This window comes from Pan troglodytes, chromosome 16, assembly GCF_028858775.2.
Source record: "Pan troglodytes isolate AG18354 chromosome 16, NHGRI_mPanTro3-v2.0_pri, whole genome shotgun sequence".
In the NCBI taxonomy this organism is placed as follows: Eukaryota; Metazoa; Chordata; class Mammalia; order Primates; family Hominidae; genus Pan; species Pan troglodytes.
Window position 1 is genome coordinate 40,238,141 of NC_072414.2, and position 21,515 is coordinate 40,259,655.

The 21,515-nt window shown below is 38.9% G+C and overlaps 1 protein-coding gene across 5 annotated transcripts in view; it reads left to right on the plus strand.

The window, feature by feature from the left end:
* The window catches only part of SLC12A1 (solute carrier family 12 member 1), a 97,737-nt gene that overhangs the window by 45,080 nt on the left and 31,142 nt on the right, over window positions 1–21,515 (plus strand). For all 5 annotated transcript variants that reach the window (XM_009428977.4, XM_009428980.4, XM_016927024.3 and 2 more), the window contains 5 exons: window positions 231–386; window positions 4,398–4,497; window positions 7,571–7,682; window positions 15,924–16,064; window positions 18,022–18,128. In XM_009428977.4, the coding sequence (XP_009427252.3) occupies window positions 231–386; window positions 4,398–4,497; window positions 7,571–7,682; window positions 15,924–16,064; window positions 18,022–18,128 (616 nt within the window). The remainder of the gene's footprint in view (window positions 1–230; window positions 387–4,397; window positions 4,498–7,570; window positions 7,683–15,923; window positions 16,065–18,021; window positions 18,129–21,515) is intronic.

The window sequence follows — 21,515 nt, forward strand, 5'->3', positions numbered from 1 at the left end:
TTTCAGATGCTTAACATTTCCTAAACTTTACAGCATTCTATTTGGTGTAAGTACCATCTTCATAGACCAGGGACCCAAGACCATAGGAAAATAATCACAGATTCTGGAACTTGGCCTAAAAGTTCTGATTCTTTATGTCAGGAAAAAGGCATGTTACCTGCATTCTTCTAATATTCAGTGCCATGATCATAGTAGAGTGGAAGTTTTCCTTCTGCATATTTTGTTTTCAGGATGGAGACCTGCATATGGAATTTACAACATGTGGGTATCTCTTTTTGGAGCTGTTTTGTGCTGTGCAGTCATGTTTGTCATCAACTGGTGGGCAGCTGTCATCACCTATGTCATTGAATTCTTCCTTTACGTCTATGTGACTTATAAGAAGCCAGGTAAGATAATGACTGTCTGGAATAGGGTTTCCAAATCTCTCTCTAACTACTCATTTATTAAGCATTTATTGAGCAGTTTTTATGTGCTTAGGTGAGGCATATGTAAGGTGGATATTAATAATATCGTGCAATATAATAGTAACAATAGTTGGGGCCGGGTGCGGTGGCTCACGCCTGTAATCCCAGCACTTTAGGAGGCTGAGGTAGGCGGATCACAAGGTCAGGAGTTCAAAACCAGCCTGGCCAACATGGTGAAACCCCATGTCTACTAAAAATACAAAAATTAGCCGGGTGTGGTGGCGGGCCCCTGTAACCTCAGCTACTCAGGAGGCTGAGGCAGGAGAATCACTTGAAACCGGAAGGCGGAGGTTGCAGTGAGCCGAGATCACACCACTGCACTCCAATCTGGGCAACAAGAGCGAAACTCTGTCTCAAAAAATAAGAATAAGAATAAGAATAACAATAGTTAACCTTGTTGAGCACCTATTATATACCATGCACTCATTCAATCATCACAATACTATTAGTCCCATTTTACAGATGATGAAACTGGGGTTCAAAGAGTTGACTACTTGCCAAAGTAATAATCAAGATGTGATGGAGCTGACCATATAACCAGAATGTGTATGATACCAAACCAACCTGACAAGGTTTCCATTACATCACTTTCTGTTTCTGATGTCCTGATAAATTAGATATAGTCCCTGTCCTCAAGGAGTTCACAGAGTCACACTTAAGGAATTAATTATGATACAATATAGTAACCACTATGAGAGTAATATGAGCAAATTGCTGAGAAAAGGGGAGGGAAGGATTAACTTTGGAATTATCCAGGAAAACTTTTTGGTTCCTAACTTACGTTCACAGAGTCAAACACTCAGTGGACATTTAACAAATATTTTTTAAATGAATAAATAAATGCGGGGTTTTTTTAATTAAAAAAAAGCAAGCAACTGGGGTTTGGTTAATCAGAGTCAGGGAATGGTATTTTGGGCAGAAGGTGAAGCATGAATGACATTAAGGACACATGCAAGTGCGGGGCAGCATATTTGGGAAGGCTCAAGGCCTTCAACACACAGAAAGTTCCTGAGTGATGGGGAGAAGGATCACAGGGAGAGCCTGGAAGAGTTGGTGGGGGCCAGATAAATAAGAAACGTAAAGGTCATGCCAAAGAATCTGATGTTGTGAGCAATAGGAAGATGCCACAGGCTAATCAATTGGATAAACAATTGGATCTGAACTTTGGGTGTTGACTTTAGTACCATGTATATTAAATTTAAGAGGGGCTGCAGTCAGTGCAGTGCAGGGTAACCCAGAGCCACCCTCACATTCTCCTTTCCCTTACTCTGCCAGTAAAGCAGAGCTTGTAGTAACTACCTTGGAGGGGTCTGTTTAGCTTTTATTACTTTACATATTGTTAACATCACGTATAACTTACATATGGCAAAATTCAGCCCTTTTAAATGTGCTGTCTATATGTTTTGACAAACTCATACAGTGCTATAACCATCATCAAGATACAGGATATTTCCATCATCCTCACAAGTTCCATTATACCCCTGTGTAGTCAATCTCCACCCTACAACTTAGCCTCAGGCAGCTGCTTTTCTGATGTCTGATCCTGTAGCTTTGCCTTTTCCAAAATACCACATAAATAGAAACATACATGATATAGCCTTTGAGAAGACTTCCTTTCACTTAGCAGAATGCTTTTAGATTTATCCATGCTGTTGCATACGTAAGTGGTTTATTCTTTGGTATCACTGAGTAGTATTCTATTGTATGAATACATCACATATATTTTTAAATTCTATTCACCAGTTGATGGTCATCTGAGTTGTTTTCAGTTTAGGTCCACAGCACTTTATGTGGACTTATGTTTTCATTTTCCCTTGGGTAAATATCTAGTAGTGGGATTTATGATTAATAGTAAGTGTATATATAACTTTATACAAAACTGCCAAACTGTTTTCTGTGGTAGCAGTATTATTTTCCATTCCTACAAGCCATGAATGAGAGTCCTAGATGCTCCACGTGTTTGTCAGCATGTATTATTGCCAGATGATTTTTTAAAAGCCATTCTAATAGATGTGTAGTGCCACCTCATTGTGGTTTAATTTGCATTTTCCCAATGATTAACGATGTTGAACATCTTATTTGCCATCCATATATCTTTTTTAGTCAAGTGTCTGTTTAAATCTTTCGCTCATTTTTTAGTTGTTTTATTATTATTCAGTAATGAGAGTTCTTTATCTATTCTGGATGCAAATCCTTTAGTAGTATGTGTTTTGCAAATATTTTCTCTGGATCTGTGGTTTCTCTATTTTCCTTACAGTTTGTTTTGAAGAGTAAAAATTCTAAGTTTTTGTAAAGTCTAATTTATCTTTTTTCTTTAATGGCTTACCATGTTGCATCTGATCTAAGGTATCTTTTCCTCATCCAGAGTCACAAACTTCTAGAAGTTTTAATGCTTTGGAAAGTAAATTTAGGTCTATTATCCATTTTGAGTTAATTTTTGTATATGATGTGAGGTATTGTTCAAGGTTCACTTTTTACATACAAACGTCCAATTGACAAGTATAGTTTTTATCCCTATAAAAATAAACAGCCTAAGGTATGCTTAATGCCTGATGCACAATCAACACTTAATCAATATTGATCTTCTTTATCTCCAGATAATCATTGTTCACCCATTTCCCTGGCTTTCTAGAACAAGGCTAAGGAGAATAGGTTCTGTTTGTCATCTGGGGTGTATCTGTACATTCTTGCCAGGGACTTCCTCTCTTAAACCTTGGAAGATCCATTTAATACTTAAATTCGTAAAAAAAAAAAAAAAAAAAAGACCGGGCACAGTGGCTCATGCCTGTAATCCCAGCATTTTGGGAGGGCGAGGCGGGTGGATCACGATGTCAGGAGATGGAGACCATCCTGGCTAACACGGTGAAACTCCGTCTCTACTTAAAAAAATACAAAAAATTAGCCGGGCGTGGTGGCGGGCGCCTGTAGTCCCAGCTACTTGGGAGGCTGAGGCAGAAGAATGGCGTGAGCCCGGGAGGCGGAGCTTGCAGTGAGCCCAGATCGCGCCACTGCACTCCAGCCTGGGCGACAGAGCCAGACTCTGTCTCAAACAAAAATAAAAAGCGGAGTGGGGGGAAGGGGAGGGATGGTAGAGCTGACCTCCCTTATGATGAAGATTAGGGATTAGGTTCTCAAAGATCCATCTAAAATGTTTGCTAAAGAACCTTGACCCTCTTCATAGAATTCCCGTGCTATTCAGTTTTACTATTCAAAGTATAAAGATTACTGCACACTATCTGTGTATACAGAAATGCTGCTTCTCCTTCCAGTTTAAGAATTTGGGCCAGGCGCGGTGGCTCACGCCTGTAATCCCAGCACTTTGAGAGACCGAGATGGGTGGATCACAAAGTCAAGAGTTTGAGACCAGTCTGGCCAATATGGTGAAACCCCGTCTCTACTAAAAATACAAAAATTATCCAGACATGGTGGTGGGTGCCTGTACTCACAGCTACTCAGGAGGCTGAGGCAGGAAAATCTCTTGAACCCGGGAGGTGGAGGTTGCAGTCAGCCAAGATCGTGCCACTGCACTCCAGCCTGGTGACAGAGTGAAACTCCATCTCAAAAAAAATAAAAAAAAAGAATTTGTGAAGACGCTTTGAATTTATTCAGGGACTGACCAGTTTCCCAAGTCTATCTGCCTGCAATGTGGTTATCGCACAGTCTCTCCCACCAAGCAAGATTTCTAGGACTGCAGTTGCACAGTCTGATCCTTTGCTGGAATGAAGCCTTCGCTTCTGAAGATTCACGTAGTATTCATAGAAGGATACAAAGTGCTTTTTAGGAAATCCCACACTATATTTTCTCTAATTTGGGCACTCATCTTTGCTGGCATAGCCAAGGAAAATCATAGAAGGGAATGACTTGTAAAAATTATTCATGGTGCACAGAGGAAAGGTCAGTGCTTTTTATGCCAATTTCCTCCTTTATCCACAGATGTGAACTGGGGCTCCTCCACACAGGCTCTTTCCTATGTGAGTGCTTTAGACAATGCTCTGGAATTAACCACAGTGGAAGACCACGTAAAAAACTTCAGGTAAAGCTGGTGTCTCAGGCATCCTGGTGTTGTTCCACCCTAGAAGTGGCTCTCCTTTATAAGAGACAAGGGCATTCAAGTAGTTATAAGCTTTAGGGGTACATTCTAAAAATAAGCAGTCATACAAAACTGCCACATTTTCATGACAGCACCTCCTGTAAGTGATGCTTCTTTCCTTCCACACTCAGCTATGCCCATCCCAAACTACAGCCCCTCATAGTGCCAGGTGTCACCTTCCATGCGTGGAGATAGCAAGGTGGACTAAGTAACGTGACTTCAGAGAGATGATCCTAAATCCCCACACACATTACTCTGCTATTGTTTCCATTCTGCTTAAGGCTTTAGGGCTTACTGAATTCTCTTAAAAGTAACGCTTTTAGCTTTTCATTAGTTGTATCTTATTTTGAATAAAACCTCAAGTGCAAGCTTGTATGAAAAATGAAAGAAAGTAACATAAAAATCTTGCTTGGAGAGGAACAGATTGCCTTGGGATTTGTGGTAAGTGGCTAGAGGAAAAAGGACAGGGGGACTGTATTAGTCCATTTTCATACTGCTATGAAGAAATACCCAAGACTGGGTAATTTATAATTTTAAAAAAAGAGGCTTAATGGACTCACCATTCCACATGGCTGGGGAGGCCTCACAATCATGGCAGAAGGCAAAGGAGGAGCAAAGGCATGTCTTACATGGCGGCAGGTAAGGGAGTGTGTGCAGGGGAACTGCCCTTTATAAAACCATCAGTTCTTGGGAGACTTATTCACTGTAATGAGAACAGCACAGGAAAAACCCACCCCCATGATTCAATTACCTCCCACTGGGTCCCTCCCACAACACATGGGGATTATGGGAACTATAATTCAAGATGAGATTTAGGTGGGGACACAGCCCAAACCATATCATTCCATCCCTGGCCCCCCCCCCCAGATTTCTTGTCCTCACATTTCAAAACTAATCATGCCTTCCCAACAGTCCCCCAAAGTCTTAACTCATTTCAGCATTAACTCAAAAGTCCACAGTCCAAAGTCTCATCTGAGACAAGGCATGTCCCTTCTGCCTATGAGTCTGTAAAATCAAAAGCAAGTTAGTTACTTCCTAGATACAATGGGGATACAGGCATTTGGTAAATACACCTGTTCCAAATGGGAGAAATTGGCCAAAACAAAGGGGCTACATGCCCCATGCAAGTCCGAAATCCAGTGGGGCGGTAAAATCTTAAAGCTCCAAAATGATCTCCTTTGACTCCATGTCTCATATCCAGGTCATGTTGATGCAAGGTGGGTTCCCATGGTGTTGAACAGCTCTGCCCCTGTGGCTTTGCAGGGTACAGCCTCCCTCCTGGCTGCTTTCACTGGCTGGTGTTGAGTGTCTGCAGCTTTTCCAGGTGCACAGTGCAAACTGTCGGTGAATCTACCATTCTGGGGTCTAGAGCACTCTGGTCCTCTTCTTACAGATCTACTAGGCAGTGCCCCAGTGGGGAGTCTGTCTGGGGCCTCCGACCCCACATTTCCCTTCTGCACTACCCTAGCAGAGGTTCTCCATGAGTGCTCTGCCCCTGCAGCACACCTCTGCCTGGATATCCAGGCATTTCCATACATCCTCTGACATCTAGGAGGAGGTTCTCAAACCTCAATTCTAGTCTTCTATGCACCCACAGGACCAACACCACATGAAAGCTGCCAAGGTTTGGGACTTTCACCTTCTGAAGCCACCATCCAAGCTATACCTTGGCCCCTTTTAGCCATGGCTGGAGCAGCTAGGACAAAGGGCACCAAGTCCCTAGGCTGCACACAGCAGGGGGGCCCTGGACCATGCCCAGGAAACGATATTTCCCTCCTGGGCCTCCAGGCCTGTGATAAGAGAGGCTGCTGTGAAGTTCTCTGACATGCCCCGGAAATATTTTCCCCATTGTCTTGGTGATTAGCATTTGCCTCCTTGTTACCTATGCAAATTTCTGCAGCCAGCTTAAATTTCTCCCCAGAACATGGTTTTTTCCTTTCTACTGCAAATTTTTCCAACTTTTTTGCTCTGTTTCTTCTTGAACACTTTGCTGCTTAGAAATTTCTTCTGCCAGATACCTAAATCATCTCTCTCAAGTTCAAAGTTTCACAGATTTCTAGGGCAGAGGCAAAATGCTGCCAGTCTCTTTGCACAGCAAGAGTGACCTTTACTCCAGTTCCCAAGGAGTTCTTCATCTCCATCTGAGACCACCTCAGCCTGAACTTTATTGTCCATATCACTATCGGCATTTTGGTCAAAGCCATTCAATAAGTCTCTATGAAATTCCAAACTTTTACACATCTTCCTTTCTTCTGAGCCCTCCAAGTCTCTAGGAAGTTCCAAACTTTCCCACATTTTTCTGTCTTCTGAGCCCTCCAAACTGTTCCAGCCTCTGCCTGTTATATCCAGTTCCAAAGTCACTTCCACATTTTTGGGTATCTTTACAGCAGCACCCCACTCTACCAGTACGAATTTTAGTCCATTTTCATGATGCTATGAAGAAATACCCAAGACTGGGTAATTTTTCAAGAAAAAGAGATTTAATAGACTCACAGTTCCACATGGCTGAGGAGGCCTCACAATCATGGCGGAGGGTGAAGGAGGAACAAAGTCATGTCTTACATGGTGACAGGCAAGAGAGTGTATGCAGGGGAACTGCTCTTTATAAAACCATCAGGTCTCTTCAGACTTATTCACTACCATGAGAACAGCATGGGAACATCTGTCCCCATGATTCAATTACCTCCCACTGGGTCCCTCTCACAATACGTGGGGATTATGGAAGCTACAATTCAAGATGAGATTTGGGTGGGAACACAGCCAAACCATATCAGGGACCATAAGACCACTTTTTCCTTACTTCACACTTTTGCGAGGACTAACTGAACTGAGAACACAAACATGTCAAGACAGACAGGCAGGATGATTCAAGAATACTGGTGTGAAACCCAAAAAATAGATAGGGGAGAGGTTGCCCCATTTTTCCAAGCCTCTGTACCTGTCATCCCACTGGAATGGTTCTAAGGTTACAGGCTTCTTGCAGGGGCCCATTTTCACATCTTTTTTTTACTTCCAGGCCCCAGTGCATTGTCTTAACAGGGGGACCCATGACAAGACCTGCTCTCCTGGACATAACTCACGCCTTTACCAAGAACAGTGGCCTTTGCATCTGCTGTGAAGTCTTTGTGGTAAGAGCCACTTCACCCCAGGGAAGTCCTTTTTCCTCCCTGCTTATCTTGGATTATTTTGGGTGAGGAGAAAAGATACATGCAGTGACAGGAAAATAGCAAAAAAACAGTTTATAGGAGAGCCCTCTACCTTGATTCATAGAGCAAGGACAAGCAAGAGCCCGTGATCCTGAATTTAAACAGGTAGATGTAATGTGTTTCAGATTTCATAAGAGACCAACTATAAGTGACAAATATTTCCAAATGATGGCCTTTGAGTCAAGAAAAAGATAGCTGGCTCAGAAATAAAATGAAGGCATTTGGGGTGATAACTGTCTACAGAAATATAAAAAGATGGAATGAGCCAGATAGAGCACTATTATAGAGATTAACTGATGAGGAAAGAACCAGACATAATGGCCTTAAATGACAGCACATAGAATTTAGATTAAATATTTGGATAAGTTTGATGACATCGCAGATACTCAAAAAACTAAACCAAGTTTTTCATGCCTTAGATAAACATTCAGAGCTAAATGAATTATTTTTGCCCAGGAAATACATGGTAGACTAATAATAACTTATTGGTGAGTTTCCTAAGAGGTATTCAAAACTGGTGCTAGTAATTTAATCATAACTGTTGACCAATTTCTCAAGTGTGGAGAAAGCATTAAAATAATAATAAAATAATAAGCCAAAGGGTGCAGTGGCTCATGCCTGTAATCCCAGCGCTTTGGGAGGCCAAGGTGGGCGGATCACCTGAGGTCAGGAGTTCAAGACCATGACGATCATGGCGAAACCCTCTCTCTACTAAAAATACAAAAATTAGCCGGGCATGGTGATGCATGCCTGTAATCCCAGCTACTCAGGAGGCTGAGGCAGGAGAATCGCTTGAACCTGGGAGGTGGAGGTTATGGTGAGTCAAGATCACACCACTGCATTCCAGCCTGGGCTACAGAGCAAGACTCCATAATAATAATAATAATAAAGTCTAAGTCCTCCGCACTAGCCCACCTCTACTTGTTTTCCCTCTCTCTCTCTCTCTATCACACACACACACACACACACACCACTCAAAATTCTCAGCTATCAATGCATTTTTATAGTACTTAAGTACTTATGTATTCTTCAAACCATTTTTCTTCAAAGCATTTTTCTACAGTTTTTCTTATTGGAGCCACACAATAGCCTAGTGAAGCAGGAAAGAAAAGTAGCCCTGTTCCCATTTTAGCGATTGGGAAAGTGAGATTCAGGAAAATTAAATTATTGCACTGGATCACATGACAAGAAAGTGGCAGAGCCAAGATATCAGTGCAGGCCACACAAGTGTGCTAAGTGTCACGCCTTGAGGAGAAAGCCTTAGCACACTTGCATCCTTGGGAGTACTATTGAAATCCAGCACCACTACTTAAATCTCCAATACTTGCCAAGGAATAGGGCTGTCAGGAAGTCAGGTGACTTTAGAGCCAGTCAACTCTGCCATGATGCTGGGGGCTAATTTACCACATGTCATCATGATCAGCACTTAAGCATTTCTTTACACTTGGCAATATTCTAAATGCTTTATGAAGCAGTTGTTCATATTCTCTTTCCTCTCAGTGCTTATATGACAGTAATTCAAACAATATAACTTAATGCAATTATCTGGTAGGAGATGGAGAGACTCCTACTGAGTACTTGTGAGATTGACAGGTTAAGTAATGACCAACTGTGACTCCAGAGAATTGTTTAAAATCTTATCGAGCACCCCTCTCTCATATTATCAACTCTGGTGCCCTGGATTGGTGGATTTCATTTTGGCCAATATAATATAGGAGCCAGTTTTGATGAAATAAGCAGTTTGGGGTGTTTTTCTTCTCCAGCAATTTAGAGAAAACTAAGTTTATCAGGCAATAAAATATCTTTAGGACTGAAGAAATAAACTGGGAGTATAAACAGTCATCTATTGGCAAAGGAGAAAGGGTCTCCTCAGAAACAAAAGAGATTGCTTTTAATTAACCATTTGCTGCTTTAACTATAATACAGGAGGATAGTGCTGGAATATCATTTCATTTGAAGTAGGCACCTCAGTCTGTGCCACCAATGGCCCTGTTTGTTTGACACATATGTTGGGCTGCATTATACATTACTATACTGGTATCTCCATGTAGGGCCCAAGAGTCCTGCTCCAAGGTGCCAAGGTTCTCTTGGGGACAGAAAATAGTTACTGCATCAGTTAATGACTTTCCAGTTAGTTACTTTGTATGAGCTCCTGGGGCTGCAGATGTTGACAGCATTTTTAGACTCTAGGCTCAGTCGTCAATCATCTTTGCAAAGAAACAGATGGAAGGGGATATAGGGGGAGTAAGTATGCCATTAGAAATTTTTTTCCAAAAGCACAATGGTTGATGGTTAGGCCAACCTTGTGGAAAATGTTAAATAGTGATGATAATAAGAGAAAGACAATTTAGTTTTTAAGTCTAGAAAGATGGTGCTCGTGGGCTTTTGAGAATAACAGTCAAGTTTCAAATCATTATTTTGCCACCTGTTAGCCGTGAGTCCCTTAGGCACATAATTTCATCTCTCTGTGCCTTAATTTTCTCAGTTGTAAAATGAAAATAATGAAAATAGCACCTATGTTATAGAGTTGCTATTTGAATTATAGAAGATAAGCTTTCTAATGCTGAGTCTGGTGTCCCTCAAAGAGTAAATGCTCAATTAGCTTTCATTGTTATTGTCAATATCATTATTTTTGGTATGCTATAGTTGCCATTTTTATTCCAGAAATATATTACCTTCAATAAAAACCTAAAGCATGCCTTCTTAGAAAAACCAGGTTCCAGACACTGGATTTTGAACTTTTTAAGTGTGCAGCAGTTTGATCATGATGTAACAGTGAGATATGTGCTTCCACCCACTAATCACAAGACAGCAGGCTCTGGGCTCCATCCTTCTGGTGGCCTGCAGCTATTGAAGTACTTGCTTTAAGTGCTGTTACATTACCAGAAAGGAGCAAGACGTAGAACTCATTGGCATTTTGATGTGGGTGGGTAGAGGGAAAACGTGTGGCCACAGCTGTCATTTCCTGCAACTGCAGCATGGTAAATCATTATTTGATTTGAAATTAATTTCAAATAATCATTATTTGAAATTAAGAGAGCTGTACTCTTTGCTGGGCCCCAAGCACCCGCTGTGGCCTTCCAACTATCCAGCTAACTCTTAACACTCTCCGCAGGCCTCTTCCTCTCTCTTGCTTTTTTACTATTCAGCTTAAAGATTTCAAGTGAGCAACTCTTCATCAAGGTAAATTTGGGGACCCATTCTAAACAATCCAGCTTGGTAATTTAAAAAATACTGTCTATTCTTCTCTTTTGAACTAACAAAATAAATAAATGACATATTTCTATCCCAATAGGCTTTATATTAAATATGTGCGTCATTTGTTCTTTTGTACCTATCATTCTTATCACCATAGGAAGACAGAGGGAGGAAAACTCCACCTTGTAGTATCCCCCTCATATTTCTAAGCATAGCCAAGTTCAACAGGTTCAGCAAAAGGTAAGTTATTAGTTAAAAGTTGCAAGTTGCATCCTCCACCAGTTTTACCCTATGTATCCTGACACATATAAGCACTGCCTTTGTCAATGAGTTTCCTCACTTATGTCATTCATAGTAGACGCAGAGATATCCAAACCAATCATCCCAGATAACTTAATTTGAATTTATGTACCTGTAATTCTCTGGGCACACTATGTTCAGTTCTAGAAGTCTTATGAGATCAGTTGACACTTACCTTTCCCAGGTGCAAAGGCATCATACTGCAGCAGTTCCTTATTCATATACTTCTCAATTTTAAATTTAAAAATAGGATTTTTTTTAATAAAATGAATAAACAGGTATACGTTTAAGGATCAAAAGTTAATTGAATTGAAAGTCAATTCCATTGATCTGGGATTTGGAACACAAATCAGATAAAGTCATTATTGTCCAAAAACACGCCACTTACCTCTTTTCTCAATTTTGCTTGTCTTACCTTGCAAAAGGCTTTCAGGTTTACAGTGGCATCTTTTATCAAGTACATTGTGTTGTGCTGGTGGCTGAAGAAATAAGAATTTTTTAAAAAGATTGATTCTGTTTTTAAATTTTGAAACACTAAAAAAATTAATTAGGTTGAATCATATAAAATTTGCATTTTTTAGATCAAAATCGTTTGATACTGGCAGTTTCATATGGCTCACTATATAAAATTAAATGAGACCTTTAATTTATATTCTACTTTTCCTAATTAATGACTGTTAACATTTTGGGCCAGATGCAGTGAGTCCCTGACTAAAAAAGAAAAAAGAAAAAAAAATTGGTTATAGAAGCTTCTACTCACTTTATTTTTATTTATTTATTTACTTATTTATTTATTTATTTGAGACAGAGTCTCCCTCTGTCACTTAAGCTGGAGTACAATGGCGCAATCATAGCTCACTGCAGCCTTGAGCTCCCAGGCTCAAGCAATCCTCCCACCTCAGCCTTCCCAGTGTCCGGGACTACAGGCATGTGCCACCACATCCAGCTAATTTTTGTATTTTTTGTAGAGACAGGGTTTTGCCATGTTGCCCAGGCTGGTCTCCAACTCCTGGGCTCAAGCAATTTGCCCTCCTCGACCTCCCAAAGTCCATTATAGGTATGAGCCATTGCACTCGGCCTTCCACTCACTTTTTAAATGAAATAAGCCATTACAGATCAAGTTAAAGCCCCTTTTAATACCACTCCAGACCCCTGGTTCTCTCTGTCCCCAGAGGCAATGTTATCTGAATTTTATGGGTATTCTTCTCATCATTTCACACACGGATACCAAAATGTAAATCTATTTTCATTCATGTTTTTCTTACTCATTAATGTTACTTTAAACCTGATTGTCCTCTCCTGTAAAGGAGGAAAGGGATGGACTTTGACCGGCTCTCTCTTAGACTTTTACCCTGTTTCTTTTTCTCTTTTTTTTTCTAAAAAATTATAAAATATCTTAAGAAAACATAAAGCTCTCTTTGAATTCTCTGTTTGAGGAGTTCTCAATAAATCTCACAGAAGACACCTACCTCTTAACTCTTGAACTGCATAAGGAAGGCAGTTCAAGCCCTTATAACCCAGGGAAAACTAAATTCTCATTTCTTCTTCTATCTTTCAGCCTCCTCTTAATCTCAAATTTCACATCCACCAAGGAAAAAATGTATTCTTTCTAGATGCATCTTATTTTTTTTATCAGTGAGCCTCTGTTATGATGTTAATAAAATAGTGACATGACCAAATATTGAAAGAACGAAATGACCTATGAATGGGCACTAGCATGTATGGTAAGATAATATGGACCAAATCAGAAAGGGAAAAATTTTCTTTCCCACAATTCCAACCAAAGCAGCCATGAAAACAAAGACAGACTAATAAGACTTTCAATGTTAAAAAAAAAAGAAAAAAGTTGGAAGGAATACTGCACTTGGTGAATTCCTCTGTTTGATCCGAATGGGGTTGGAACCCCTTTACAAACTCTTTTTCATGATAGTCACGTATTTAAAGTAACATCACATCAACTTCTCCACACTACATAATTAGAAATGCTCTACCCCTTTCTCAATTAATATCAAAGTTATAATATATACAAGATTTTTAAAGCTTCTTTGTTTGAATCCTGAATTAATTTATATACTCATATTTTGGATCCCAACTGAAGCTAATCTCTATAATATTATAATGGGGTAGTAAAATTCATTTTTGTAACTATGCCATATTTGAATGTTGAATAATTGTATTCCAGTATGTCTTTTCTCTTTGTTAGTTTGCTTTATTCTTACTACATTTGTATTGCAGCCTTCCTTGCTTCGCATTAATAAGTGTGCTACAATGATGTTATAATCGTTTTTAGCAAAGAGAGATTCTGCATGAAACATTTTTATGACTTCTCAATATGGCAAGTTTAGGCATTAAAGTAAATCTCTCTGTCACAATTAATGTTTAATCTGGATTTTTATAATACTAACAGACATACATTAGACTGTATTTATTTAAATAAATGCCATTCTTCCCAGGGGTTCACAGTCACTGTGGTACAACTCACTACACTGATGGTTCAAAGTATTTCCTGTTTGTTATTCTTCTATCTAATGGCTGCTGTAACCACTGAACTTCCTTGAATAAAATATTCTTTCTTTTTTTTGCAGTTGATGAAGTTTAGAATGCTCAAAGAAGGACTAGTGATTCAAAATGCATTGACAATCTGGAAACCTGAGCTAAATTGATCCATAATGGCATATCTTTCCTTAGACTAGGTCATCTAGTTTAGTAACTACCCTGCCAATCTCTCTATCTTTTCTATCTTCATGGAAGTTTCTTGTTTTTAAATTTTCCTTTAATGGGAAGTCAACCAAACTGTTTTGAAAAGTTGGCAGGTTCTAGGAAATATGCTGGAAAAAATAAGAATATAAAGAGGCTGATCCAATTTAAATAGAATATTAAAATGGAAGGGACCCCAGAGATTGAATGTTGTGTAATAGAAATATATTATGTGCCATATATGTAATTTAAAATTTTCTAGTAGCCAATTAAAAAGGAAAAAGAAATAGGTAAAGTTATTTTTAATAATATTGTATTAACCCAGTGTGTCCAAAATATTGTAATTTCAATATAGAATCAATATAGAAACATTAATGAGATATTTTACATTCTTTTTTGTAGTAGGACTTTGAAATCCAGTGTGTAGTTTATGCATCCAGCATATCTCAATGTGAACCAGCCACATTTCAAATGTTCAATAGCAGCATGGACATACAGGCTATCATATTGGGCAGTGATGACCTAGGCAATTGCCTGAGTTTTATCAATGTAGAACATACCTCAAGAGAGGACAAATGGCAGACCCAGGGTGTCAGCCAGTCAGTGCCAGATCTCAACCCAACATTCTGACTCACAGTTCAGTGTTCCTGCAAGCACAGTGGTAAAATCACATCCGGGGCTTTGATGACATTGCACTAGGTACTTTATTATTACTACTTAAAGCAACCTTGCAGGAGCAAGAGTTTATCCTCATTTTAAGGATAAGATATAAAAGCTCAGAGATAAGGAATTACCTCCTCAGGCTTAGATCTGAGACTTGTTTTGTCTGACCACAAAGCCTGGGCTTTTTTTTTTTTTTTTTTTTTTAATGCATCCCAATGTCCTTTCTCTCCAATCTAAGACCCTTTAAGACCGTGACTCCAAGTGTGGTCTGTCTAAGGAGCAGCAGCATCTGTTGCCTCCAGGAGTTTGTTAGAAATGCCAAATCTTGAGCCCTGCTTCAATACCTACAAGGCTGCATTTTATCAAGATCCCAAGTGATTCATGTAAAATCTAAGCCATCTCAACGAAATACAAATCTCTCTATAAATTAAAAGAATTTCCTGGGAAAATGGATTTGTACCCTGTCAGACATATGGCAGATAATCAGAAATAACTTTTGGATTGAATTACATCATGAGAAGAAAAGAACTAGCTTGGACATTTAAGGAAGGAGAAATAAAAATAGAATTTTTCATTAAAAATGTGTTTCCAGAACTAAATCTTGAAATTATAAAATGCCTTATCAACCATCACAACACCTGTCTTCTTCCCTCTTAATCTCTTCCACTCTTCTTAGGTCATAGGTACGTAAACCTTTGTTCCCACCAAATTCATTGAATGACAAGGAAATGTTAATGTATTTGAATGGAAGTGTGGCAACATTACACAGGGAAAAGTGGTATAAGGGTATTTTTGCCACACGAAAAAGCAATGCATCAGCCAAATAGAATTGACAAGATGTGCAGTTCATGGCAGGATTTGCAGGTCACCATGTTCTACCTCCCATGGAGCTCTGTCCATTTCTTGAAATTAGGCTCCAGCTGAGATTTCTTTGGTGTTCCTGAAAGTGGCTCTCGCTAATGAGTCAAAGGTTGATTGTGTATTTATCCTAAGCCTCTTCAGTCACATTTTCAGTATTTTCCTTGTGTCATGTTGCCCTCAGCTCTTCCTTTCATTCAGTGTCAGGCAGTAAATTAAGCAGATGTTAATCAGTCTAGATGTTTTGGGTAGAAAATGAATGGTGTGAATACCGCAGGTCATCTCCAAAAGGCTGAATCTGTGGAACCCTGTTCAGTGAGGTGTTTTTCCCTCTTTCCCATTCCTTAACTCAATGGGGCATTGCTGGCTATTTTTGTCCTTTAGAAAACAACAGCAATGTGATATATAATAGCAGGATTCTAACCAATATTTCATTGTGTCACACAGGGACCGCGCAAACTGTGTGTTAAGGAGATGAACAGTGGCATGGTGAAAAAACAGGCCTGGCTTATGAAGAACAAAATCAAGGCTTTTTATGCTGCAGTGGCGGCAGACTGTTTCAGGGATGGTGTCCGAAGTCTTCTTCAGGTAAGGCTGCATTGAGGGAATGAGCACAGAGGCAAAAGACAATTAGTGCTCCATGTTAATAAGGCTCCCAAAGTGAACGGCTGTAGTTAGGCAGCCAAGCATCAGAGATCAGTGCAGATGGTTAAGGGATTATTTTGAATTCCTGGGTATAGGCAAAGCTAGAACAAAAGCAGAGAAGTTCTATTACAATGAACTATGAATGATACACTGGAAATGGAAAATGAGGTTGCCTTTGGCCACCAGCATACATTCTGCCCCCGTACTTATTGAAATGCAAATTTGTTCTGGTGGTTGACGACATTCAGGATCCTATTGAAACTTCAAACTATTTTTATATCTCATACTGCATATAGCAATGCTCAAGTCAGGCATTCTTTTCCTTTTTTCTTTTGCAAATGGTGTTAGGGCAGCTGCTAGACCAACTAAATTAATGCATGGTGATCTGGGCATAAAATCTCCCTATCCTCCTGAATTATTTACAGAATGTTGAATAAAATGTAATAATCTCTACAGCTCAACCTTAAATCCCATAGTTCTCACATCTTTTCTCCCTTATTGTTTCCTTTTTCCTTCATCTCTGCTATAGTAAGTACATAAAATCTTTCCCTAGTTCTGATCTTCATAATTTAGAGTGACAAAGAATCCTTAAAACAATCCAAGAGACCCTCAGAAATTGTAGAGCTTGGCTTTCCGAGCATTTTGGGTTTAATATGGTTGAAAACCCTAATTATATATATATGAAATGGTGCATTTGGCTTTCAGAGTTACCGTATTTCAGAGTGTCAGAAGTCAGAACTGCATCCAGGTAACTCAGATGCTCATGCAGGTAGGAAAGAAAAAATATTGGTTAAGCTTAATTGGTAATATTTTGGAGCTTAAGAGTATTTGATGCAATCCTGTGCCTAATTTCCCTTAAGAACACTTGCGAAGTAGATGCACATACAGAGAAACAATTTCTGCAAAACCTATTACCCACAATGAGCCTCTTTTCATCTGCTATTAATTTGCTAAACCATGGAAATAGGTGTTATTGCAAGATGCTGATTTTTCTTTCAGTACCAAGTTAGTTTTCAATAGCTCTTTGGTTAAATATGTTGTCACTATTAGTCATTTATTATAAAATTATCATAGAAGATTTGTAAAATAATATTTTCAACTAGGAATGGGAATATGGACATAAAATAAGAGCAGGGAAAGAAAAGACACAAGTATGAAAAAGAATTATTAGAATCCAGAAGAAATGGTAGAAAATTTGAACATGCATACATTCATATGAATTTCTTCACATAAAAAGTGAAGTACAGGGGAACCATGGCAAAAGGACAAGACATAGCACTATGCAATTCATAGGTGCTTAGTAATATTGTTGAATTAAATTTGATTAACTGGAAGCTGTATGCTGTCATCTAATGAAGGGAAACAACACTTCTGATATGGAAGATGGCTATTAATGATACTGTCACATAAAAGAATTAGGTTTTGGAAACATAATTCAGTCACTCTTCAATAAATAACGTAAGTAGAGATTTCAGTGATCCTTGTACATAAGAATTTTCCAAACATGGATTTTATTGCTAATGACATTATGGATATAACAGGTGGAAATGAGCTTTGAACCACTAAGTTACAACATGCATACCAACAGTTAAGCTGACCCTCACTTGATTTTAAATTATTGAACCATTTTAATGACTGTGTCAGAAGAAATGCAAATGACTGCTAATTTAGAAAAGCTACATTTCTGTCATCTAAAATCCATTTATAGCTGGGATGATTTAGAATTAATCTTTCCATTTTATGCTTGGGTACGGGCATGAAGGACATGCACTAAAATGTAATCTAATCTTCAGAATCTTCAGAACATTACTTCAGTGCTCCTTTAGACATTATTTTTCATTTGTGATGGTAGTTTCCCAGTACGGTAAGGATTGCCCACGTTTTTATGTCCTCTGTTTAGGCCTCAGGCTTAGGAAGAATGAAACCAAACACTCTGGTGATTGGATATAAGAAAAACTGGAGGAAAGCTCCCTTGACAGAGATTGAGAACTACGTGGGAATCATACAGTAAGTGATGGCTTTCAAGACGTGTTCTTGTTTATAAAGCACTAAGCAGGGCAGTACATAACTTGTACTGCACATAACACTGTTGTGTCAGATTAAATTGCCTGAGAAGAGTACATTCCCCTGGTACTCTGACTTATTTTCCAAGGTGAAAAAAACACCACCAATAATAGAGTTTGAGGGAATCAGAGTGTCAGAGGAGGCAGGGTGAGAGAAACACCAGTGTCAGAGAAAAAAGTAAATGTTTAGAGTTACAACCTTAAAATCTATTTACAAGATTAAAAGTAAAGCACAGCTAAGCAAGGAGAAATTTTTCTTTCAAAACACCTGGAATCTTGGGTTGGCTGGTGTCTCCAATTCAGTCATTGTCTTCTTCTGAGCCTCTGATAATTCGTTCACTGTCCCAGAGCCCTATATCTCCCTCTGCTAAGAGGCTCCCATATTCCAGGTGCTTCTGCTACCAGGTGGAGCATCATTGGCTTGTGCACAGAATGTGAGTTTCCGGTGGTACATAACCTCTAATAGCTAAATATTTGAGGAGACTTAGGATATAAGTAATAATGATAGAACTTAAAGGACTAGCAGGCCACAGGCTAATGTCTTTAACATGTATTATCTCATTTAATTCTCATATGATTTCGAAGGAAGTACTAATATTTTTTCCCATTCTACAAGTGGAGACAAAGACATTAAAAATTAAGTAGCATGCTGAAAAATCTCAGCATTTAGTGACAGAGCTGGAATTCCAACCCAGGACTATCCAAATTCGAAGTTGAAACTCAAGACTATAACGCTATGCTTTCTCTATATATTATATACTCCAAAACAAGTATTATATATTTTATACTATATATATTATATATTACATACTCCAAAGTATTTTATATATATATTATATATTCCAAGTATATATATATTATTTATATATATACACATACACACAATTTTGGAGTATATAATATATAATACTTATGTGTGTATGTGTGTGTGTATATATATATATACACTCTAAGTATTATATATTATATACTCCAAAACTGTGTGTGTGTGTGTGTGTATATATATACACACATATATATATACATACACATATATATATACACACACACACACAGAGTTTTGGAGTATATAATATATAATACTTAGAGTATATATTATATATACACACACACACATAATACTTGGAGTATATAATATGTAATATTTGGAGTATACATATATACTTCAAGTATTACCTGGCTTGGTTTCTTCCTTTGAATAAGAGAAAACAAATTCTACATATACAGAGAGAAACACTGTAGAAAGTTGAGCCTTTCAACCAGGCATGGTGGCTCACCCCTGTAATCCCAGCATTTTGGGAGGCCGAGGCGGGTGGATTACCTGAGGTCAGGAGTTCCAGACCAGCCTGGCCAACATGGTGAAACCCCGTCTCTACTAAAAATACAAAAATTAGCTGGGCATGGTGGTGGGCGCCTACTTGGGAGGCTGAGGCAGGAGAATTACTTGAACCTGGGAGGTGAAGGTTGCAGTGAGCTGAGATTGCGCCACTGCACTCCAGCCTGGGCAACAAGATTAAAACTCTGCCTCAAGAAAAAAAAGAAAAGAAAATTGAGCATTTCTTCTAGGCTTGAAAATACTTAATCAGACTCCAGAGCAGCAATGTTAGCTATGCCCAAAAGCCATCTTTTGTGTCAACATCTCTGGAAATGGAAGGTTTCCTGTGTCTGGGATCTGGCTGCACTTTGATTTCAGACTACAGGGTACATGACATACCCTGAGAGATACAGCTGCACTTCAAAGTTCATCCTACCCAAGGAAAACAAGTATACGCTTAACACTTCTTAAAGCAGGCTATTTCTTCTACCCCTTGTTATTATAATCATAACATTTATCATTATATTCAGCAGATTTATGCAACGTATTAACAAAAGCACTCTTAGTTCTACCGAAAGGAAGCATACGAAAATAACTTTTATCTTCTGAACGTACAGGCATTACTGAACAAACAGAAATTCACTCAACAGTCCTTCTAATGTGAGGAACCTATATATTAAGTGCATTGTGTTTCCCAAACATATAAAGCCTGGGGCCACGTACTGTCATCTGGCTCCTGCTGGTGTTATAAGTTCAGTAAGTTAAGGCTAAACCAGGTGATTGGGATCAGAATTTTACCAGCCTCAGCAAATAGTATTTTGATATATTTAGAATCATAGTCAGTTGCTGATCAGACATTCTTGGAAATTGGCCAGATCTGTCCTCTGTTACCCAGATTCTTCAGTAAAATTTCATCTTCACCTTGGGGAACAAAAGGGATGGAGGGGGGGGGAAAGAGCAAATAGGAAGTAACGTGTAAATCTTCAATGAAATAGTCCATTATTTGATATAGAATTACCTTGGACTGTCTTCCAACCTCTCTACCATCCCAAACATTCTAGAAATCCAAAGGGAGCAAAATAATCAAACCCAGTAATATTGAACCAAGGAGGCCTCTGGCTTTTATGACAAATTAATAATAGATCTCCTTGGTAATAAAGTTCAATATTAGGGTGACCCAGATTTGTACTAGTATAAAATCTAGCTGGACTGGTAAAGTTAAATGACTTTTCTAGCACAGCAATGGGGCTAATAATGACAATCATGTATCCATATTACATTTCCCTTTCCAATTTTTGTGGCTTTATGACTTAAATCACAGTATTATTGTTAACACAGGGCTATTATTATAAGACTATAGTATTTTACCATTTTTCTTTGAATAAAAGATTTTAAATGTCTGTAATATTCTTAAGTATGGTTTAGTTTTTTGTTTGTTTGTTTGTTTGTTTGTTTGTTTTTTAAGACAGAGTCTCGCTCTGTTGCCCAGGCTGAAGTGCAGTGGCACAATCTTGGCTCACTGCAACCTCCAGCTCCCAGGTTCAAGCGACTCTCCTGTCTCAGCCTACCAAGTAACCAGGACTACAGGTGCACACCACCATGCCCAGCTAATTTTTATATTTTTTAGTAGAGATGGGGTTTCACCATGTTGGCCAGGTTAGTCTTGAACTCCTGACCTCAGGTGATCCACCGCCTTGGCCTCCCAGAGTGTTTGGATTACAGACATGAGCCATCTTGCCCAGCCAAGTATGGTTTAATTTTAATTAGAATTTGTATATATTAGTTTTCAATGGCTGCCAATAACAAATTACCTCAAAATTTAGTGGCTTAAAACAATACTTTAGGCTGGGCGCAGTGGCTCATGCCTATAATCCCAGCACTTTGGGAGGCCAAGGTGGGCAGATCACTTGAGGTCTCGAGTTTGAGACAAACCTGGTCAAGATGATGAAACCCAACCTCTACTAAAAATACAAAAATTAGCCTGGCGTGGTGGTGCACACCTGTAATTCCAGCTAC